At 43.5% G+C, this 23,580-nt stretch overlaps 4 protein-coding genes across 6 annotated transcripts; all 4 read left to right on the top strand.

Annotated features, from left to right (window-relative positions):
* The first annotated feature begins 321 nt into the window (after positions 1–321).
* On the top strand, positions 322–2,783 carry nudt21 (nudix hydrolase 21). Its single transcript, XM_029144590.3, has 7 exons — positions 322–606; positions 1,136–1,336; positions 1,412–1,475; positions 1,559–1,648; positions 1,869–1,944; positions 2,058–2,172; positions 2,341–2,783. The coding sequence occupies exons 1-7, from the start codon at positions 485–487 to the stop codon at positions 2,360–2,362; spliced, it is 690 nt and encodes a 229-aa protein (XP_029000423.1). The 5' UTR covers positions 322–484; the 3' UTR covers positions 2,363–2,783.
* A 255-nt stretch (positions 2,784–3,038) lies between these two features.
* ogfod1 (2-oxoglutarate and iron-dependent oxygenase domain containing 1) lies at positions 3,039–8,362 on the top strand. 2 transcript variants are annotated; one of them, XM_029144587.3, is made up of 13 exons: positions 3,039–3,276; positions 3,750–3,895; positions 3,981–4,027; positions 5,729–5,829; positions 6,056–6,172; positions 6,259–6,350; positions 6,636–6,764; positions 6,860–6,973; positions 7,043–7,122; positions 7,207–7,463; positions 7,537–7,665; positions 7,817–7,875; positions 8,161–8,362. In XM_029144587.3, exons 1-13 carry the CDS (start codon positions 3,117–3,119, stop codon positions 8,320–8,322), a joined length of 1,593 nt encoding a protein of 530 aa, XP_029000420.1. In that variant the 5' UTR covers positions 3,039–3,116; the 3' UTR covers positions 8,323–8,362. The 2 variants fall into 2 exon arrangements, with proteins under 2 accessions (XP_029000420.1, XP_040925978.1); XM_041070044.2 differs by lacking the exon at positions 6,860–6,973.
* A 135-nt stretch (positions 8,363–8,497) lies between these two features.
* On the top strand, positions 8,498–17,271 carry tradd (tnfrsf1a-associated via death domain). 2 transcript variants are annotated; one of them, XR_008694203.1, is made up of 6 exons: positions 8,498–8,851; positions 12,236–12,391; positions 12,466–12,746; positions 13,765–13,915; positions 15,845–16,222; positions 17,142–17,271. XR_008694203.1 is itself a non-coding variant. In XM_029144576.3 (5 exons), the coding sequence occupies exons 2-5, from the start codon at positions 12,241–12,243 to the stop codon at positions 16,141–16,143; spliced, it is 882 nt and encodes a 293-aa protein (XP_029000409.1). In that variant the 5' UTR covers positions 8,498–8,851; positions 12,236–12,240; the 3' UTR covers positions 16,144–16,595. The 2 variants fall into 2 exon arrangements, 1 of the variants encoding a protein (XP_029000409.1); XM_029144576.3 differs by lacking the exon at positions 17,142–17,271 and having other exon boundaries at positions 15,845–16,595.
* A 410-nt stretch (positions 17,272–17,681) lies between these two features.
* Positions 17,682–23,288, top strand: gnao1b (guanine nucleotide binding protein (G protein), alpha activating activity polypeptide O, b). Its single transcript, XM_029144575.3, has 8 exons — positions 17,682–18,151; positions 18,268–18,310; positions 20,203–20,344; positions 20,432–20,592; positions 20,677–20,805; positions 20,893–21,022; positions 21,310–21,463; positions 21,551–23,288. Exons 1-8 carry the CDS (start codon positions 18,034–18,036, stop codon positions 21,736–21,738), a joined length of 1,065 nt encoding a protein of 354 aa, XP_029000408.1. The 5' UTR covers positions 17,682–18,033; the 3' UTR covers positions 21,739–23,288.
* Positions 23,289–23,580: the final 292 nt, after the last annotated feature.

The following is a 23,580-nucleotide window of genomic DNA, read 5'->3' as shown; positions in this document are numbered from 1 at the left end:
TTACTTGGCAAAGCCAAAAGTAAAAGCATTTGTGGTAAAAATCCTAGACGACTCTGACAAATACATGCAGCATTAGTCAGTTTGGGAGCTGTGTAGTTGAGACACTGTTCTGTAATGAGCCTGGTTTATTTTAAGCTTTCTCGGTGAGATGCGGGGACTTAATCTTGAAATACATGTAAATTATAATAGATAAAATGATAAACGCGAGCTTCAATTCTGAACACAACGGGGTTCTTTAGCGGGATCCGCTGCTGCTCGTCCTCCGGAGCAGCAGGCGGCGCTGACGGTTGAAGGCGGCGCGGTTTGTCCGTCCGCGCCGCCTTCAACCGGAAGCGCGGCGGCGACGGAAGAGAAATTGTTGTGGAGCGTCCACAGAGGTGCTGGCCGCTCCGTGTGCTACCTGGACCTTGCACTGAATTACACAGCAGTTAGCGGCGCAGCTACGTTTCCTGGAGGACCCGGTGTCGCCGTGCAGCCGTTCGAGATGTCAGTCGTGCCTCCGAGTCGCTCGTCCACCGGCTGGCCGCGCGGTGGGGCCGTTCAGTTCGGGAACAAATACATGAGCGGGCCCGCTAAGCCGCTGACCCTGGAGAGGACCATCAACCTGTGAGTTTATGGATGCACGACACAAATGCAGCCGCTAGCAACACGTGTGTGTTCGTAAGCGCACAACAATCACGGCGCTAACCCGTGGAAGCGAATGCGACACAACCCAGACGCCAAAGACGGTGCCAGTCAATTTCTGAACACAATTACACACGTCTGGCTGCGCCCAAAGATTGATTTCCTGCACTAGGAATAAAAGCAAAAATGCTATTTTAAATATAAATGAATTTAAAAAAAATCTTGTATGGTTGTGACTTTTCTTTAAATTGGGGGAAGAAATCTGACGTCTAGTGTGGCGTTTGACAGAGTGAAGCATGTCATCCTCACCTATCAGAACCTGGAGTCAGAAAATGTGAAACATTTTTGTTATGTAGATGTCGAGTATGAAGGATAAACCATACTATATATCTTGTAAAGAGGCCCAAAATAAGTTGTAGTCCCTCAAATAAAATGTGTACTACAACATTATCTGCATTCAGACTAATCCTGGGCAATTTCTGTGTGTAATCCATGTGTATTTCTCTTTCAGATACCCTCTCACCAACTACACATTCGGTACCAAGGAGCCTCTGTATGAGAAGGACAGTTCAGTGGCGGCACGTTTCCAGCGGATGAGGGAGGAGTTTGATAAAATGGGGATGCGAAGGACGGTGGAGGGCGTTCTCATTGTCCATGAACACAGGCTGCCGCACGTGCTACTGCTGCAGCTCGGAACCACTTTCTTCAAGCTGTGAGTGTTCAGTGTTCGTTGGCTCATGCATAAACCAGCAGAGCAGCTGTCTGACAGTGTGGTCTCTTCTGAAAGGCCTGGTGGAGAGCTGAGTCCTGGAGAAGATGAGGTGGAGGGCCTGAAACGCCTGATGACTGAGGTAGCTACGTCAGAGCATAGTTTGAACTTGTCATAATTGTGAAATACTGTATGTATCTTAACTATCTTAACTTTGGGTGCTAGATTCTTGGGCGACAGGATGGAGTGAAGCAGGACTGGGTGATTGACGACTGTATTGGCAACTGGTGGCGCCCCAACTTTGAGCCCCCACAGGTTGGTGTGCAACAATTATGTTAGCACAGAGTTAGTGGGTTATTTTGGAACTTCAGTCTGTGTGTATGTGTTTGTGAAGCATAACCAAATCATTAGAGTTTGAATAGCGGCATTGATTTTAATTTAAATATCAGATCTAAATCTGGATTACCTGACATTAAAAGCCAAAATAACCCGAGCAGAGCATAAGTAAGCTGATGTAAAATTGTTCGTCTTGCAGTATCCCTACATTCCTGCTCACATCACCAAGCCCAAGGAGCACAAGAAGCTTTTTCTGGTTCAGTTGCAGGAAAAAGGTCAGTAACTTGTGATATTACTTGAACATAATTTTTCCAATGGATTGACAAAGAAGTGCAAAGATAAGAAATGGTCATGTCTGTTTTGAAACCTGTGGTGTGTGTTCCTACAGCGTTGTTTGCTGTCCCTAAGAACTACAAACTGGTTGCAGCACCATTGTTTGAACTTTATGACAACGCCCCTGGATACGGACCAATCATTTCTAGTCTACCACAGCTGTTGAGCAGGTGTGTGTGTGGTGTGTGTGTGTTGTGTGTGTGACAAATTAACTGGGATAATTTGGAATGGTAAATACTGGTTACTATTGTTTGTTTTCTCTAAGCTTCAGCTGTGTCCAATTGGAAAATATATTGTAAAAAAATGTGTAACCACATCTACAAACATTTTCTTTATAGGTTCAACTTTATCTACAACTGATAGGAGTGAGCAGAACAACATCTGGCTGTCTCTGTGAGTGCAGCTGCATCTGAGTGAAACTTCAGGATGAGAAACGGTGTGGGAGGATGGAAAAAAAAAACTACCTTCACAAAAGAAAAGTTTGTGTTGCCAAGCATAATGATAGTCCACACAGCTGTCTGTACTGTTGTTAGATGAAAACGAAAGTTCTGTGTGTTTTTTTTCTTTTCTTTTTATCTTCTAGTTTTTCATAGTATACAAGCCTGTGTTTCATTGTGTTTAGAATCAGATTTTATGTCTTTTCTCAGGAGGCCAATGTTTGATTAAACAAACTACAACATTTAGTTTCCAGTTTTAACCTGTAATAATGCCGTGTTCCTATTGTTTTTTTTTTTTTATTTTAATAAAGCAGTCATTTGAGGATGTTTTTACAAAGTTTAAAGTAGATGTGGGTCTTTTTGGGCGTATCCATTCATTTATCAGGGCGGCGTCGCAGAAATATAATAAATAAAAAAAATAAGAATTTAGATTTCCTTTAAAATTATTAGTATTACTGTTTTGGTTGTTGAGAGCAATTAATAAACTTTTAGTTCATTCAAACCACACTTCAACTTAGAAGGTGGCAGTAATTCACCAAATAGTTGTTTGACAACCGTCTAAATTAAAAAGAAGAAGAACGTACTCGGGGCAACGTGAGTTCCGTTGGTCCACGTCATTCACCCGCGACCAGGGCCCGTTTTCATCTGCTGCGTGTGGACCTGGTGTTATTCCCACCATGGCGTCTAAGCGACACCAGACCGAGAGCAGCAAGTCAGACAAGAAGAAAAAGAAGACGACGCGCGAGGAAGTGGCGGGACTTTGCTCGTGCGTTGAAGACGAGCGAGTGACGGCTGCAGTGAAGGAGGCGTGGAGCCGCAGGAGCCATTACAGCCACGGTACTGAACCGAACCGAACAGAACCCCTGCCGGTTCGACAGGGCCCGCTGCTGACAGGTTGCTATAAACCGAAACCTGTGCTCGTTTGTTGTTGCTGGACCGAGGTTTCATAGTTTCTCATCATCGCTTTCGTGTAAGCCCTTCAATTAGCTGATGACTGAAGTACTTTCATTACTTGATACGTTTTTTTGCTTGTGATAAACTGTACTGCGTCATTGTACTAAGAGCTGCTGCTGTTATTTAGTGTAACGTGTTGATTTAAATTGGCTGAACACGTTTCCCTAAATTGATCTGATCCCATAAAGCTGGTGAAGTACATAAGTGAAAATCACGCTCTGCAAAAATTGCAGCAGTGACACGTGCAAAGGTGGAAGTAAACGATTCTTGCTGTGTCTGTGTTGAATGCAGGGACACTGACAGGTAGCTGAGGTCTGTATTGGTCTTTGATTCGGTTCTTTGCTCTTATTTTGCAGGGGATCTCGAGTTGGCCTGTCATCCTTTCACACACTGCATCATCAAGAACTTCGTCAGCAGTGACACCTTCGTGGAAAACCTGCAGCGAGAGCTGCTGGACCTCAACTTCCGCGAGAAGTCAAATGACCTGTACAAGTTCAAACAGGTGACTATGGGCTGGTCCGGATTTGGTCCAGGTGACTTTGGTGCTGCTGTCCAACTGTCTTCACTGTGTTTTTGACTCTTTACAGTCCGATGACTTGAAGAAGAGAACAGAGCCGCACATCGCAGGACTCAGGTAACCGCTTTCATCAGATTTTAATCAATAAAGTCTGAGTTTGTAATGATTTAAAGTTTTGACAATAGGTCTGGTTTTACCAACTGTGGTTCCATCCACTCAGAGGGAAACTAATGCTGCTCCTGTTTGTAAGTTGCATCTAGTAAATGTATGTATGGAAATGCAGTTAGACAATGGAAAAATAAATGATCAAATATACGTGACAAATCATTTATTAGAGTTCATTTGTATCTAACAACCAGCCAAGTATGTTGAACTCCATCAGTTTCTTTCTTTGTACTATGGGAATATAACAGTCCACCGGGTGGCGCCAGAGTTCAGTCCTGCCTTCTAATTAGTATGTTTCCTCTATGTAGGGTTAATGACTCTCAGCGTTTGCATTATAGCCGTTACTCTACAGTAATGGAAAAAGGATTCAGCTGCAGTTAATCACCTGTGAGCACAACATTATGAGTATAATCCTGGTTGAAGTGGAAAGTGTCTGTTTTCAGGACTCGGCATGTTCACAGTAAGCATGGATGGATTAAAACAGGACTCTTGCCTCCTCTACTAGTGGGAGAGTGGTTGTGATGACGGTCTCTGTGAGGCTCTTGTTGAGCAGTCCCTGCTCATGCTTTCTTTTCAACTAACCCCCAGTGTAGACGGTGGACGGGATTTTAGGACTAACAGGAGTTTAGGCAGCCGCCTCCTTTCAGCCACAGCATGTAGAGAATTCAGCTCCACAGCCAGGGCAGCGCCAACCTGATTAGGTCGTCCTGCCTGTTCGTGTTCACCTCCTCCATGCTGCTTCTGAAACAAAACAGCATAAAAAAAGTCAGTGGCACCACACACAGATCATCCAAACCATGGAGCTACAGGCATTGAAGGACCTGAGCCTCCTCAGACTAAACACAGCTGAGGGTTTCTTTGTAGAGCGCTGTTGAGGTGTCTGTCCTGTCGAGGTTATTGGCAACATAGACTTCCAGATATTTATATTCTAAAACGACCTCCTTTTGCTCAGCACAGTCTGAAAGAGGAGTGACGGGAGTCCCAGATTTTCTAAAGTCTTGTATTATTGATTTTGAGTTGGAGAAGGTGAACTCCATGCCAGGCTACAAAGCTGTCTGCAACAATCTAAGAAGAATAGAGGGACACTAATATGCCCATTTACAGAGCAGGAAAGGTAGAATTAGGATCTCAACCTGTAAATCAAGACAATATTTAGCTTTGAGGGGTCCCTGTTAGAATATCTGAGACTCACATGTTGGTCCAACATAAAAACATTGTTTTTAAATTTAGTTATTCAGACATTAATAAGGCAAGCTGGGGTTACAATGAAGAGACAACAATTTGTCATTATATTTGTCTCCAACCGCTGAAGAAATGCAGCCCTGGAGAATAAATACCATAATAAATACACAATGCCGGCCTCCTGCTGTGATTATTTATTATTCATGTCACAACAAAATGTCACGGCAGGCTTTCAGGCAGTCGAGCAGTGTGTGGTGACAATTTCCCATTTTGCCTATGTGTATGTTGTTCTTTTTAATTCAGGGCTACAAGATGCTTTCCAGGCACAAAAGATTGATCAAGCGTGAATGAAATATGTCAAACACACAAAGATTATATCATATAAATTGACATGTGCCATATTCAATATTTACTATTTAGGTTTGCATATAAAGACAATAAACAAACTGCCCTTTTCACACGCTGTTTCAGGGCAGCTCTGTTTGGGCGCTTTCGTTCCTGGCTCAGTGACGTGTTGGGGGTCGAACTGGAGCCAACAGTTGATATTTCTTGTGCCCGATATGAATACACAGGTGGGTTCAGTCCTGAAATTCCAACAAACGATATGGGTATATATTTATGTTGTTATAATACAATGGAAAGAAAAGTAATTCTTCAGGCACTTGCATTTTCCTGGTGATGAACTGTGATCTAACCTTCATGCACTGTGTTATATAGAAAGATAATAAAAAAAATAAATATTTTGGAATTCTCTTAAATCTTATCCAACCTTTTCCTCACTTGCTCCTATTAATCTAGATGTTCTCCTGTGTCATGATGATGAACTGGAGGGGCGACGTGTTGCTTTTATTCTGTATCTTGTGCCTCCGTGGCAGAGCAGCGATGGAGGGACCCTCGATCTGTACACAACTGACAGTGAGTCTCACCTTTCTGTGTGTCGTGTCTCTGCTCTGAAGTCATGTTTGTTCATTTGTTTCATGTTTTTCCATCTTCGTTGCCAGGTAATTTCCAGCCACAGAGTATTGTGAAGTCGCTCGTACCCTCTTGGAACACACTTGTTCTCTTTGAAGTGTCTCCTGTTTCATTTCACCAAGTAAGAACAAGAGTGTGGTTTTTAAACTCTGTATGTGCAGATTTGTCAAAGGGCTAAAAAGAAGACATTGATTTGGAAAGGTTCCTGAGTTAACACAGGAGGCACAGGTGCAAATTCTATCTGCTTAACATTAACAACAACAACATCACACTGCACTTTGGGATTGACTCTCTCTCTCTGATATATTAATAGGACAAGTAAAATGTGTTATTGGTGAAACATTGTTGAATCAACCTGTAAATTGTTTTACCCCCAAATGAAACAAAGGCTTTTGCATTTTTCCAGGTATCGGAAGTTTTGTCTCAGGATAAATGTCGTCTGTCTCTGAGTGGCTGGTTTCATGGACCATCGTTGCAGCGTCCTCCTCGGTACATCGAGCCCCCCATCCCCAGGACTCCACACTTACCAAGAGACGTGAGTTTGATTAATTGTCCAATTATTACAAAACATAAGATAAAGAAAACACCAACTTATTCAAAGGCACATTTCTGCCTTTGTGTTGCTGGCAGGAGACGATACTGATAGACTGGGTCAATCCACTGTACTTGGACATCTCCTATCAGGAGCAGATTCAGGGGGAGTTTGAGGACAGCTCTGAAATTCAGCTCAAAGATTTTCTGAAGGTGTGCTGGTTTTCTCTCCCTCGTCCGTGTACACGTTGTCTTGTTGACTGAATGTGTGTTTGTCTTCAGGAGGAGAAGTTCAAGGAAGTGAATGAAGCGCTGCAAGTCGCTCAGATTCAGTGGACAAGGAGAGGTCCGCACAATAAGAGGTGAGTGTAGTCCAAGGAGAACCTCTACATAAGTCAGTTTTACTGGATATGTGATCTTTTTTTGGTTTATTATTGTACGTTTAGATGCTATGAAGTGGCTTCTCTGGAAACTCTGCCTCCATGTGTGAGTGCATGTTGGGAACTGCTTAGTTCAGAGGCTTTCTTCCTGCTTCTCTCCAACTTCACTGGCCTTCGACTGCACTACCTGTGTCCTGCAGATGATGATGATGATGATGAGGACGATGAGGAAAAGGACAAAGACAAAAACAAACGAGAACATGAGGGGGGCGAAGAAGCCACTGGTTCTTCAGCTGAGTCAGCAAAAGCGGGCAGGGAAAAAGGTGTCTGTCAGTGTGAGCTGGTTCGTTAGCTGATACATGGGTGTGTGTGTATTCAATGCTGTGTTTTCTTTAGAGCTGAGCACACCTGTGTGTTGTGGTGAACTGCGGCGATGGTCCCATGGCGACTACACCCTGTTACATGATGGAGAGGCTGTGCGTGCAGAGTTCGCCCTGGACCTAGTTTTGCCTTTTGGTTGTACAGGTACGTACACACACACACACACACACACACACACACACACACACACACACACACACACACACACACACACACACACACACACACACACACACACACACACACAAGGAGTCATATTTGTTATTGTGACTCTTTTTTTAATATTCTTTCATAGGTTGGAAGTCAGAGTTCGGAGGCTACACATGTTACGTTGCTAATGAGGAGGACGAGGAGGTGAGTGTTAAACACTGAAGTACAGTTGTACTTCAGTACAGTTGTACTTCAGTGTACTGTACACCTGGATGAAACACCGTTGATGTGGGTTGGTTAAAAATGCTGTCATTTGGTAGAAAATTAGCTACAAACCTCTAGGGTCACATTTTGAACCCAGTGCAGTTTTTAGAAGTTTAGAATTTTTTCTTACATATAGGAGGGTTGTGGGTTGATTTAGTAGAAAATAGGGACTCAAATAAATGAGCAAAAAAATACATTGTCCTGGCTTTGTTTTTGTCTTCACAGCTCCTAACAGTTTATCCAGAGGACAACTCCCTTGCCCTCGTCTACAGAGACAAAGAAACCCTCAAATTTGTCAAACATGTCAACCACAAAAGCTCCTCTGACTTCGCAGACAGTTCTACAAGCAGGATAGTTCATGACTTCTCCTTTGTGTATTATGAATAAATTATATATATATATATATATATATATATATATATATATATATATATATAAATATTTATCTTTCTACATTGTGTTCTCTGTGTTTCATTGTTCTTGTTACAATACATTGAGTAGATAGGCTCACAAGATCGTCTTAAAAAACCTAAACAGATTTTATTAGAGGATTATTTCTTTTATAAAAAAAATGTTTTAGAAATCCCTAGTTCTTTTAAATCTGCTGTTTCTTTGTTTTAATACAGATCTTGCCTTTATTGAGGGTATAATTCCTGTAAATGTATGATTTTGTAAATCACATCTAAAATGAAAGTATTGTGAGTGATTCGTCTTCTGGTGACGTTCAAGGCTAAGACTAAAAAAAAAAACATTTTTTTCCGGTAAATTTTCCTCTGGGCGGCGTGTTTTTTATTTCCACCAATCATATTGCGTTTTGATTACCGCTCAGCCAATAGGAGAATAGGAAGTTCTGAATGTGCCAGTGGGCGTGAACCAACAGCAGGAAGCGTCAACGGACAGTAACAAACTTATAAAGGTAACTTTACACCAACTTTAAATACGATTTATTTCATATTAATTCAGAAGAGTACTAAGTCAAAAACAACTTTCGACCCTTACTATGTCTTTAAGTTGTTCGGTCGCACCGCAGCGGACGTTTTGAGGCAGCTGTACGTGAGGTCAGATAACAGGAGCCAAACTCTAAAACAACTGGACGTACGAGAACCCTGTAGTTATTCAGCGGACGGGTTCTGACTCAGGTTTCTCAGATCCACATGTTTAGCCTCCCAGCAAACACTATTTATATCTTCGCACCTGTGGCAGGGAACAAGCTCATTTCCCCTGTGCACGTGGGCCCAGCTGTAAGTTGCAACATTTCCAGAGGCCTTTACAATTAATCAAGTAACACACCAAGCAAAACAGCTTCTTTAGTCATGAATAATAATGATAGTAGCTCAATCATACAGTGTCAAAAAACAAAACCTAAATCCAGCAGTTCCTGCTTTGTTGAACACAAATAAAAAAGTAACACAATGACAAAGTGAAATTAGACCTACTCTTTAAAAGGCATTAAATCCAGGGCAGGTGCATCATGTGAAATGCAAGGAAGTCTCTGTAGGTGGTGAAATAGAAAATCAGCAGACACTGATCATCACCAGATTAATACTGTCACTGAAGTGTAAGGTCCAGATCCAAATTCATTAGAACATCTGTAGTGAGACCTGGAGGTGGCAGTTCAGACACTTGCTATGTAATCAGATAGCTTTTATGGGGGATCTGCTAGGAAGATTATCATATTGAGTAAATTAAGTAAAAAATGTAAGGATACTAAATACAGTGTGTGATGAACATCATTGTTAGTATATCTCATAATTCTGTTAACAGTTGTACTACGTTATTATGGGATAGGGTTTTTTATTTTTCCACAGGACATTTATTTGTAAAATGTCGACTGATGGGTGGTCCGGATTTGCTAAAGGTTTAGACTGTCTGCTTGAATGGTTTAAGTAAATTCACTTACTATAACCATAAATTAGAGTTTTAAATCCTGCTTAAATCTGAAATCCACACACATCAGACACTGGGCAAACTGACTTTACTACACTTCACAAGTTTAGTTGCAGTAGTTAATAAAGCTTTATTAATTATTCATTATCCTAACTGCTGTTCCTAAATGAAATAAACTAATAAAGGAAATTGCATCATATCCTGTGTAATGTTTTAACACAGGGTTATCCTTTAAACCCCTATGCCCATATTCCTCTGACGCAGGTGTTTGCATTTATTTAGCTTGATTAGACCTTCTGTTTTATCCAAACTGTGCTTCACTGACATCTCCCTCACTCTCCTGGTGCAACAGGGTACAACAAACATTAAACCTCCATCAATGAAGTACAAGCATATCCTGTAATTTCCACAATAGCTCTATGTAATTTAACTTGGGTCCTGGGCTCCCTGGGTTACAGAAACTGAGCATTAACAATATGAAATTATATTCACTAAATATGGGCTTTAATTATCTTGAATGATTGACTCTTGTAAATCCAATATACTGTAATGAGCACAGCAAGAGCGGGCATTTACGAGCTTGCACTATAACTGGAAACACCTGTATGTTTTGTGTTTACTACACATACGGACAAGAAGTTGGAAAACAACAGGCTGGAAGTGGTTTAAAGGTTTACTGTAAACGTAAAAAGTGCGACTTCATGTTAACAGATTTTAGATAACTGCACTGACTTGGCACTAAAGAGCAATATGTGGATAATTACTGGCTCTGTGTGAATATTAGTGTTTTTTCAGTGTCTTTTTGTGGTGTTGGAGATCTGCGACACACTCAAAAGAAGCTGAGACAGGGAAATGTTTGCATCACAGATGGTATAGAAAGCTTTGTTGACAAGGGCCTGGATGGACATTGTGTATCTTTGGCACAGGGAACCAGACAGACTTTTTTCAGAAAACAAGACGTTTTTTCTGACCACACAAAGAAACCCAAAGAACTTGGTGTTATTCCTGCACAGAACTGATACAAAGCTTCCTGTAACTAATACCCTCAAGAACATGTGGTAATTTTCATTGAGCTAGCATTTCTCATGCAAATGCACCTCAGGGTTTGGAGGTAATGCACAGGTTTCTGACCTTGGCCTTTGCTCTTACCTGAACATTTTTATAGTTATCTGTTAAATTACTCTGGTACATTTTTTAAACATATTTCAGTCTCAACCTTTCTGGTACTGAGAATTGTATATTTTGTTTTATTTATAAGTTTTTGCTTGGCATATGTGTGGACCCTACTGTTTTCTGTATATATTCTATGTCCATATCTGTTTAGTTTACATTTGGATTTACAAAGAGGAAAGAAAAAAACATCTCATGATCACAAAGAAGCTAAATTACTAATTTCTTTTTTGTGATTTTTTTCTTTTTGAATCAATTATATTTTTCACCTTCATGTCAGGCTGTCTAGGGAATACTAGAGGTTGCCTTTTGGCAGCAAATGCTAAATGATATATTTTAAGCTCCTGATTATCACTTAATCCTGATACAGCTGGCGGACTAATCTCACGCTATACTTCCAGAGTACCGGTAGATAGGATAGCACATAATTAAATACTGGCTAAGATTCCTGTGCACCCAGTAGCCCGGCATCGTGTGTATTAGGGAATATGGACATGCATATAATCCAGCTGAGAGGATGCTCTTTTCATGCAGAGCACTCTGCAGCCTGAGCATGGAGACAACACCAAGAGAGAGAGCGCACAGGAGTCAGGGGCTGCACTGGGGGGAGGGGAAGACTGAGATTAACCATGTTTTTATGTAATGAGGGTTTCAAAAGGAGGTTGGGGTAAAAAAGGGTAAGGTGGAGCATGACCATAGAAGTGCTTTTAACTCCAGGAGCATTTGTGTCTGCACTGGTGCAGACAATTAGAGGTAGTGTGATTAATTTTCCTTTTGCTTTTGCTTTGAAATTATTTTGCTCTGTGTTGGAAAAAACGAATTCAACTGCTCACTACAACAAATGAGTGTTTCCAACCAAGATTGTATCAGCATATGTTATATATGGTCTTGCCTTGAATGGATTTATCTTTGCATCCTTAACTTGTAAAACATTCTCTCCTCAGTTAGACGTGATTGTAACCCTTCAAGGTGAGCGAGACCATCTTAGAGAATTCAGTCCCACCATGAAGGCCTAAACAGAGACTTTGATGAAGCAATCTTGTGAATGGAGCACAATAATTTGGCATCCTGACATACCTGGAGGACATTTATTAGGCTTGAAAAGAGTCTGGAATTCTCCTTAAAGGCACCTGAGATTTTATAAGATGTTAAATTGCATACTGAACGTATTTGACTTTACCTTTATATTCGTTCCTAACATGACTGTATTCTACAGTTGTTCACTGCTCTACTTTCTTTTCAGACAGAATGGCTGATAAATCTATGGATAGTGGCTCATGGACGGGTTGTGCGGTTATGTTCCTGCAGTCTCTGTGTCCGGACCTGAACCTGCTCACTCGCTACAAAGACCAACAGGGAAAGTTCATTGTTTTCAAAGTCATCAAGCTGACACTGACAGGTGAGCGCCAGTGCTTTCAGATCATTAGATCCCATCAGGATAGAATCACATGTCAGTATTTTCTTCATGGGCAGATTCGGCAGGAGGTGTCGGTGGTTACGAGATACTAAAGGTCCACGACGCCGACCCGTTCCTTGGGGTAGAAGTGAAGTTTGTGGACATGACAGCTTGTCGGCAGTTCCTGGAGAGCTACAGCTCTGGAGCAGTGCGCCAGTTTTTCTCCCAACACGCCTGCCGGCTTTTAGCTCAGCCCCAAGAGCTTACAGTGGAAACCCACCTCAAGGCTGGCCTGCACACCCTGGATCAGTGTCTGGATGAGATTGAAGTCTGCCTAAAGCATGTCCACCTTTCACAGGTGATTCTTTGACTCAGCCCCCTACAGTGTTTGTGACAGATGATAGTGTTGATGACGTTTTGTTGCCTTAGCTGCTCAGCAGAATGTAGCTGTATCCTCTGTGACGGTTGTTGTTCAGCTGTCACTGAAGTTGTTTTTTGACAGTAGTGAAAACCTCTTACACACATTTAACGAAAAAGTCCATTTAGGGCCCACTGATACTGCTTTTCACTAATTGGTGCCTCACATGCACCAGTAAGTTGTTTATTCCCCCCGACAGCTGTCAGTGTGGGAAACGTCTCACACTATTTAAGACGAGGGCTGATTCATACTGTAAATCTGGCCCCCGAGCAAGATCAGCTTTTTATGGCTCCAGAATTCTCCAACACATTTTCGACATTAACTAACATTTAGCCAGTTAACATGCATTTACTACAGTTATTAGGAACTAACAGATTAACTCAAAAGTGTTAAATTCATAACATTGCTGAGATAAATTCTACCACTGTGTGGACATTGTATAGAAACATAGTAAACTGAGGTTGTTGATTGTTTGATAGTATGTCGTGTGTTTTACTTGTTGATCATCATAACTTTGTAATATGAACCTAAGGCATTTCATTGTGTTTGGGTAAATTTCTTCCCTTCTCACATAAATTGCACCATTTCTTTTTCCACCAGTAGAGCAACATACACACACAAAATAGGGGTGAGATACAATGACTCACAGCTCCGGAAGTAGGGAAAGCTACAGAGACAAAGCTCATTTTTATTGTCACATTTTCTGTTGTATAAAATAATAAAAGTGTTATAAAGTAGAATGTGGTGATACAGTTAACATGTAGCATTTAAATAGGACTAATGTAAACTGTCAATGCCTTTGCAAGCCGAATACAAATGACAACAGAGAGGGTAACAGACTTAAACTATATAAAGGCTTGAGAGCAAACATAAGAAGTAATTGCTGTTGCTCTCAGAGGCGACTTCAGCTAACGCTTCATTCTAATGCATTTAAGTGATCTTTGTCATTTTGCCTCAGCCGGAGCGCCTTAGGGATGAGGAGATCGATTGTCTGGAGCAGCAGCTGCAGAGTCAGGTCCTTGGGCCCTCGGCCCCACAACCAGCCACCAACATCCAGGAAGAGTCTTCTCTTCCCAGCAACTGCTTCAAGTTTCAGAACAGAGTGTTTGGTGAGTTAAGATGCTTTTATATAAACTGTGTTTATATGACATAAATAGATTACCCCCTTCAGCGTGAGGTGTTTGATGCAGCTAAAGGATTAAGCTGAGGCTCAAGGTGTGATCATTTAGGAACCTTGGCCACATCATTGTTTAAGGACCATTTTGGGTAAAACTACTGAAGTTTGAGTGATTTTTGATTTTAAAACTGATTTATAATCTCCCAGGCAACCATTTGTCCCAGTTCTTTGATAAAAGAGACACTGAATAATTCCTAAATCATCTGCTGTAAACTTCATTCTATGACTATTAGTGCTGTTGTTCACACTGGGATTTACCATATACCCACTTTGGAGGGTTGCTAAAACAAAACCCAGCTGCCCAACATCTAAATTGTGAGAACCCAACCTTGCATTAGCCGTCTCTCATGGGATTTGTAAAATGATGCTGGTGCTTCTGACGGGGCCAAAGGAAGATGGTAGAATGTATCACTGGTGATGGCTACTGAAAACTCTGAGCTAATGATTTATAAACTGCAGGTTTATTGAATCTTGTTCAATTACAACACATCTAAACCTAATGGTTCCTTGTCTGATAACCTGAATGTTTTCATGATTGTTTGAATGCTTCAAAGTCACTGAAGTAAGAAAAGAACTAATGAGACTTACTGTATAAATAATCCTGTTCCTGTTAACATCAAGTTATTCTTGGAAATGTGTTCTGTTGACACATGCACTAAGCTGAATAAAACCAATGCAGCTGTCCTGTAGTATGTCCTCCTCAATGTCAGCCATAATGTTCTGTTTGTGCTAAGATGGGTTTTTACTGTATTTTCATCATTCTGGAGGCTGCACTTTGAGCCACTGTGTTTAGGTTTGTCTATGACTCGGACTCACCTCAAATAAACGGGCTGGACAAAATAACAGAAACAGAGTAATGTACTACAGTTGAATCCGCATGATCAAAACTGAACGCTATCACTTTAATGAATGGGGATTCATTGCAGGACTGTTGCATCAGGCTGCGTTAGCTTCAGCTTGGTCTGCGTAAGGCTATGTTCATACTTGCGTCTGACAGTGGCTTCATCCACAGACGAACTAAATCAGTCAATGTTTCATATTAGAAGCGTTTTTATATGTGGCCCTGTTATTGGCTGTGGTTACAGTTGCAGCAGATAGATTAGAATGCTTTTTTCAATTTCCCACTTCTTTGCGCATGTCATCAATGTTCATCTGCAGAGGTCACATCTGGGCATCCCCTATGGGTGCAGATCCACTAAAAGAAACTGTGGTTCCCACATGGTCAAATTTGCTGCTTTTTAAGTGATTTTAACTGTCAAAATGTGTTTAACAAAATATTGAAACTTTCAGATGTTTTCAGGACAAACAAAACTTTATTTATAGTATTTAAAAATATGTTTTTAATGACATAAATGTTTTTCCACTTAGTCTAGCATCCTGTTAACACAATTGTCATTTGGTGATTTTGTGTTTGTTAAACAAGTATGTCAGCCATTCAGCAGTGGTTTTATTTTACACAAGAATGAGTTAATAAATACAGAAAGGCAGTAGACAGTGTTTAGGCACACAAAGTGAAACCCTGTTACTGACAGCATGACAAGTTTATATTTTTGGTTTGATTCCAGCGGAAATATTACATTACAGTCTGTTTACAGTCATTATAGGACCAGCAGAGATGTTAGCTACAGGCTAAGCAGCAACACTTTATGTGTCAATGGGCCTCATTCACAGCCCGTTCACATGGATGGAGTTCTTCCTGAATCCGATTTACACAGTTTTAACAGAGATTATAATATTCACACACCCAAGAACACCCGTCCATCACGTTTATGCAAAATTAACTGATTGCTACCCTTTTGTCGATTGACATCACCATTTGTTCCTAACCTGTTATCCTGTCCTCTGTTACTTCACCCGTTAGAGGACCGAATCCTGACCCCAGCGGATGTTCAGAAATTTTCCAACGTGGTGGGCCGCGAGTGGAGGAAGGTGGGGAGGACCCTGGGTAAGAGCTGCCGGGCACTGAAGAGCCCTGCCATAGATAACCTGGCCTACGAATACGAGCGAGACGGGCTGTATGAGCAAGCCTATCAGATGCTGAGGCGCTTCATCGAGGCGGAGGGGAAAGCAGCCAAGCTGAGCCGACTGGTCAGAGCACTGGAAGACTGCAAGCTCACCAGAATGGCTGAAAATATGGTGGACATTCAGCCACGCGAGTAATTGTTGGAGCTGTCAAAACTGATGGGGGACAGGTCCTCTCCACAAGCAGGGGGTGGAGGCCCGCCTGCTTTGATATACAGTATGTCTGTCCCCTCCTTCAAAATCAATCCTGTGTGAATCAGTGTGCGTGTGCATGTTTCAGACCATTGCACTCCTCGACACTTCTTTTCATGTATTAAGCTGATTATACTATTTTATAAGATGATCTATCAATTGTTTAGAAATAGGTGAGTGCTGAGTTTAATCCTGTTTTTACCACTTTCCTCATTTTTATTTTTGCCAAACACGTTAATTTACAGATGGAGCCTGTTCATCGTCTTGTTATAGACCACACAACTGAAGGTTATTAATTTTCCCTACAAAGCGGGCGCCTACAAATTAAATGCTTGTCTTCATGTTTGTGTTTGATGCATTAGTGTAATTAAAACTGAAACATAATTTTGTCAAAATTCCCTCAGGTGTAATTCAGTGTTAATCTGTCCTCCCTGTCACTCACACACACGTGCACATGCTCATATGATTAAACCTGCTGATTACTGAGGTTGAGTGTGTGTAGGTGCCCGCATGCGTCACACTGTGGGAGCTTCAGGGCGGAGAGGTGGAGATTGCAGCTGAGATGTGTGTGCGTGTGTTTGTTTGCGTGGAGGTTTTATCTCAGCTCTGCTGTCAAAGAGGAAATTCACTGATGGATGAATTCTCTGCAGGTTGAGCTACCGTGCCGGTTTCATTCAGGATCCTTTGTAAAAGTCCAGCCCCCCCCTTTTACTCTGCTTGATCGTCCATCCAGATGTGATGCATGGATTAGAAGCTTTTATCACAAACACTTATCACTGCAGTATGGCCTGGTCACAACCCCCAGTGTACACAGTTTTATAGTTACGATAAACACGAACGTCTCACTTTACATCTGCTTTATGACCAAACGAGGAATTTGCATTATACTGCATGTGTGTGTTTTGAACATTTTTAATGTTTTTTTTCTTTTTTATTGTTTTCAGCAGTAAGGAACAGCTGGTGGCATGCAGTAAGGTGAAGAACCCATTAAAACCATACAGAAATACAAAGTGGGCATTGAAGGTCTGGGACAGCCATGTTAAAAGTCAGTAATGCAATAAAATAATAGTTCTGACAATACTGCATGTACCTCTGCTCAGGCGGATTACGTCATCTGGAAGGAATGTTATGCTTGATGCAAATACATCGCAATTTTTGAAAATTTAATAACTGAACGAGTCAGACGTACTGGAAGTACAGCGACATCCTCTGCTATTTGGGCGCGAACGAGTTAAACATAAGTTATAATTATACTAAAGTTAGTACTTCTTCAAGTTCAGGTCCACAGATTCTTCCTGTTGCTTTACTTTAGCGTCTTCGTGTGAATAATACTCTTTCAGGACGTGATTAAACCTCGCCCGCTCTGACGTCAGACAGATTGTTAGGTGAGTCTCGCGGGGACAGCCTCCTCCTCGCGCGCCACTCCTGCTTACCCTCGTGAACAGATACGGTGAAATCGCTCGTGCTCGCTGTCATCATCATCATCATCATCATCACCATCAGCAGCAGCAACAGCAGCGCCGCCCTGTAGAGTGAGAGAGAGCGAGCAGGAGACCCCCCCCTCCCCACCTAACAACAACCCCAAGCCCGCAGGCTCGAGCGCAACGACCCCACCCCCCAACCCCCCCTGAGAGAGGGGACGGAGCGAGAGACGCACTCGGATTCTCGGCGAAAACAGCGCTTGTGGATCCCGGCTCCGCTTCGCCCTCAGTCCGGGCCTAATGCTGTAGCGGACCGCGCAGGAGGAGCGAGCGAGCGAGCGACGACGCACTGATTGAGAGTCGGCGAGGGACAGGGCGGACCGGAGACGACGGGATTGTTCATTCGCCTGGAAACATGGGATGTACGCTGAGCGCCGAGGAGCGCGCCGCGCTGGACCGGAGCAGGGCCATCGAGAAAAACCTGAAGGAGGACGGGCTGGTGGCCGCCAAGGACGTCAAGCTGCTGCTGCTCGGTAAGGGACGCGGCAGCGCGGCGCCCGCGGCGGCGGCGGCGCTGAACGGGGCGGAGGTGCTCTCCGTGGTACTGATCTCACCGCCCGCCCTCACTGTTCCCTTCGTTTCTCCACAGGCGGCGGGGAATCCGGCAAAAGCACCATCGTCAAACAGATGAAGTGAGTGTCTTTTGGCGTTCGCCTCCACCCGCTTCCACTCCGCCGGAGTCGGAGGCCCGAGATTGCGCCTCGCCTTGCTGCGAGGCAGGTTGAGCCGCCATGTTTCGCGAGGCCGTAGCCCCGGAGGAGTGCCGGTGACTCGAGCACCTCCTGCAGACGCAGAATGAGGCTGCGGAGGCCGCACCGGTGCCTCCCGGGTGCTGTTCGCCGCCTGGGTGCTGAAATGTAGTTAACGAGGGTTTTCATTGACTACACTGGGGATCTGTGGGTGTTGTTCCTCTGTGGACGTGCGCGCGCGCGTGCGTGCGCGACGGTGTGTGTGTGTGTGTGTGTGTGCCAGGTCGCTACCGCTCCATTAGTGAATACCTCTGCTTTTAATCTTAATGGCTTTAAGTGCCCGATATCGCCGGGAGTACTTTGACTATAAAGCGGATTTACGCAGAAATATGGCTTCTAAACCCGCATCTAAACCTTCCCCTGTCTAAGCTAAATCACTCTTTGATATTTTAAACTACTGTTGTTGTTTCCTCTAAAGCTCTTAGTTAAGTTTCCAGATATGCTGGTGTCGGTTATTTGTAGATGTTGTCCCTGTGGAACATCTCTCCCAGCCATGGTGCGCCTCTGCCTCCCTTTCCGGCCCGCACAGCACTGCCCGCACCCTCCCTCCCTCCTCTCCTCTTCCCATCACCTCATTACCCTCCCAGTGCTCCATGACACGCAGCTGGACTGGAGACACTGGGACAGATAGTGTTTACAAACACTTTTCACTGTTGTTTTAGCCTAAGTAGGCAGCAGATGGACGGGTTTTACTACTTACTGTGGTTCATAAAGTTCAGATACTGATCTGGAGATGGCTGTTGCATGAACTCTTACTGATGAAATTACATCTCACAAGAAACTTCACCCAACGTGACCTGTGATAATTATACTAACATTAACAGTGGAGAAAATGTTGCATGATGAGAATTAACTATGTAGCAACTTTTGTTGATTGCTGATATAGCTCATATCTGTGTTGCTATTTGCAACTATTACTTCTTGATGGGGAATATTTTATATGTTTCTACTCACTGAAAACATTTTATAGTAGACATCAGTTCACTGGTGATGTGAGGAAAAAGATAAGCTGCCAAGTAATGCAAGTATGTTCAGAGAAAACATCAAACTTTGTCTGGGTCCTGCTGTTCATTTTTAATGTTTCCTTTGCTGTGTGTGATAACGCAATATCTTTTTGTTGAGCTTTGGGTTTCAACAGCCTTCATTCAGCTATTGACGCTTAAACCAGTACATTTTCGCAACTGTTTTATATTTGATAGATTATCTCTGCTTTCATAACCTGCTTTGATGAGATGAACGTATCCAGCGTTCACTTTTGTCATCAACCACTGACCACAGAGCATAGAGGAACAAGAAGTGGAAGTTTGAATGGTGATTCCAGGTCAGCTTCAGGAAGAATTGCTGATATTTAGTAGATTTAATATACATGAGGTCAGGGTGAGTGTGTGCGGGTGGATAATTTAATGTTGAGCAGATTATTTAACTGTGTCGTACTAAATGGAGCAGCAGAGTCCTGTGTAGTGAGATTGATTAGTGCTCTGATTGATTCCACTCCACTGCCCATCATAAATTATAAATGGCTCAAATATCACATTACTGTCCAAGTACAGAACCCAGACTCAGAATGAGATCGATTTGTGTCCCATTACACACTGACACACTTATCGCTGCCTTTTAAGAACAAGGAAGAGAGGACTGTATTGTGTTTATTGCCAAGACAGGAAGCACCTGGTGGAGCTCAGTCATCTGCCAAAAAATCAGCGCTTTTATTTTGAAAAATCAGTCCTTTTGGTCTGCAGGAACATGTAAGTGTTAATATCTGTGTGCACATACAGGATTATACATGAAGATGGGTTTTCTGGGGACGACGTGAAGCAGTATAAGCCTGTGGTCTACAGCAACACCATCCAGAGCTTGGCAGCCATCCTCCGAGCCATGGACTCGCTGGGCATCGAGTTTGGAGACAAGGATAGAAAAGTAAGTGTCACCTTCGCCTCAACACCAGCACAGCAGCGACTGTAAGTGTTAGTACGCAGGTATATTTATGCTCCTGTCTTTGTCCAGGCTGATGCTAAGCTGGTCTGCGATGTGGTCAGTCGTATGGAGGACACGGAGCCGTACTCTGCGGAGCTCCTCACCGCCATGAAGCGTCTATGGGCCGACGCCGGCACTCAGGAGTGTTTCAACCGTTCCCGCGAATACCAGCTCAACGACTCGGCTAAATAGTGAGTAGATCTCAGTGTCACGGGAGCTGCCCGGTTGGAAAGAAGGCGTGCAGTTTTATTAACCTTCCTCCCTGTTGCCTTCAGCTACCTGGACAGTCTAGACCGGATCGGGGCAGCGGACTACCAGCCCACAGAGCAGGACATCCTGAGGACTCGAGTGAAGACCACTGGCATCGTTGAAACCCACTTCACCTTCAAAAACCTTCATTTCAGGTAGCGCAGCCGTCGCTCACGACAACTCTGCGTCACAGATCCGTCCCGGGGACTGACACTCTGCGCTGATTTACTGCTCTTCTACAGGCTGTTCGACGTGGGAGGTCAAAGGTCGGAGAGGAAGAAGTGGATCCACTGCTTTGAAGATGTGACCGCTATAATCTTCTGCGTGGCTCTGAGCGGATACGACCAGGTTCTACATGAAGATGAGACAACCGTAAGTGCGACTCTCTTTAAAAGCTGATACAGGTTGAGAGACATGCCATGGATCCAGGGACCTTTGTCTCTGTCTGCATCTGTCCTTAACCCAATAACGGGTATATTTAGTGTCTTTATACAATTTTCTGTTTTTCTCTCCACTGAAGAGGACTTTATTTATTTATCCTGCTACATATGTTGCCTTAATGCCTCAGATGGCTCACAACCTCTGGGTCCTCGGTCATATTCCCTATTACTGGTCGTAAACTCATATTCTCTTCATTATTATTTCTATTATTTCTCCAGAACCGCATGCACGAGTCTCTCATGCTCTTTGACTCGATCTGTAACAACAAGTTCTTCATCGACACCTCCATCATCCTCTTCCTCAACAAGAAGGATCTGTTCGCTGAGAAGATCAAGAAGTCCCCGCTGACGATCTGTTTTCCAGAATACACAGGTGGAGTTTCTTCTGTCTGTCGCCTCTGATTCTGAATACTTTTAAGAAACGTTAGTTCCTCATGCTCTTCTGTGTGTTTCCCTGCAGGTGCTAACACTTACGACGATGCTACGGCATATATTCAGGTTCAGTTTGAGAGTAAGAACCGCTCTCCCAATAAGGAGATCTACTGTCACCTGACCTGTGCCACAGACACAGGAAACATCCAGGTAGTGTTTGATGCCGTCACTGACATCATTATTGCAAACAACCTTAGAGGGTGTGGCTTATACTGAGCACAGAGGTCGTTGTGGAGAGTATGGTGTTAATAATGATAATTTTGATGACACTTAAACACATAAATATGTAATTCTACACGTCCAGAAGGACCCAAAGAGCTGCCGTCAGACACCACACTGGATTATTGCCATGATTTACTCCCTTCCTCCTACTTTTCTTTCCGGTATCCAACCCCAGTTTTGTCTTATACAAATGTGTTTTTGAGCTGATTGTTTCATGTTTTCTTGAGGACTGTTTCACCAGTTGGGACGGTTCAGACAAGCGGCAGCACCAGGGGCTTGTTCAGCTCGAGCCTCGGGGCTGCAAAACTCAGCCCAGAAATGAGCAACTGCGACCAGTCGTTTTTAAGCACAACGTGAAATACTGTCCCGACCTTCGTGTGACATGTTTTTAATGCGGGCCTCGAGACTCAAATCGGCGCTGGATGCAGCCTCTGGTGCGCTGTTTGAACAGCTGCTGTGTGTGTGAAGGTGGAGACGACTGAAGATGATGTTGGGGAGGTGCTGTACTTGTGCAGTGGGTCATGGTTGGGAGGAAGGAGGCTGTTTAAGGTTCAGAAGGGACAAAGCTCCCCTCTCCTTCAGCCCCACACATGACTGACTCGCCTGCAGGTCTGTTCCACTCTCAGTTTCCTCTTTTCCTTTCAAACATAGTGAAAGAGGGGATTCTTGCGTTCAGAGTGGCTGCCCATTGCCACTGGCCTCCTGTAGCATGAGAAAATGTCTATCAGCCAGTCATATCTCATAAAGAAAAAAGAAGCGTCATATCGGTGCCAACCATCTGAGAACGACAGATTAGGACCCGAAATCACAGCTCACACTGTCAACTCATATTATTTAAGCAACTGATGTAACATTTTATTATCCTGGAGGGATTTATTTATTTAAGCCTCGTGTCCTACACGCCTCCTCCCACCTCCACAGATCCCGTGCCACTTATTTATTTCCTGTCATGAAACACGGGGGTGCGCCGACACCTGTCTGCAGTAGAGACGGTGGAGAGCAGCGCCCACGCCCCACCCACCCACGCCCCACCAGCGCCCCACCGACACCTCGTTCTCTGTGTGGTTGTTTACCCTTCGACATGAGTCCGTGTAGAACTAGAAGACGGCACAAAGAGAACATTATCGTTTGAGGCAGCCTCTGTCTGGGGAGGCAGGGTTTCTTTTAAACCCTCTCCTCCCTGGTTCAGTAAACAGGGAACAACTACCCCCCCCCCCCCCCCTCCCCCCCGACTGTCACGTTTCTCTTTTGACAGAGAAACAGTACAGCTCTCCGTTTTCACCTGTGCACCCAGAAAGTCATCCTCCCGCCCCTGTATACTCGGCCTTTCACATATCAGTCCCCATATCCCATCTCCATCTTCACCTCAAAGCACCGCACTGTATATATATATATTATGATTATACCAGATTTTTTTTTTACTGTGAATGTTTTTGTGCTGCACCCCATCCTATTTGGTAGTTTATTGGTTGCTCTCATGTGGAATGTTTGTGCTGAGCCAATCGAATGTTGTGTTTACATTAAAGCCACACTTTTCCTAACGAGCCCTGCTTGCGTGGTCTGAATCTGGTCTCAACAAAGAAGGTACAACAACAAAGTGCGTGACAACGCACACCCGCCTGGTCCAACCCGTGCGGGTTAAACCAGGACATTAGGGTGAACACAACGAGGTGGGTTCACGTTTAAAGCTACGTAAGTAGTGTCAGGGATGGAAAAGCGAGGCAGCGGGTCCTGCACGGCAGTAGGACAGCTCTTTGTGAAATGTGGCGGATGGCAGGGATCAGGAGCGCTGCACCGCGGCCCTCGATTTATTAGGTTAAAAGTGTTCCATCATGA

This window comes from Betta splendens, chromosome 3, assembly GCF_900634795.4.
Source record: "Betta splendens chromosome 3, fBetSpl5.4, whole genome shotgun sequence".
NCBI lineage: Eukaryota > Metazoa > Chordata > Actinopteri > Anabantiformes > Osphronemidae > Betta > Betta splendens.
The sequence above is the reverse complement of the archived record's forward strand: the minus strand, read 5'-3'. Positions and strand labels throughout refer to the sequence as shown.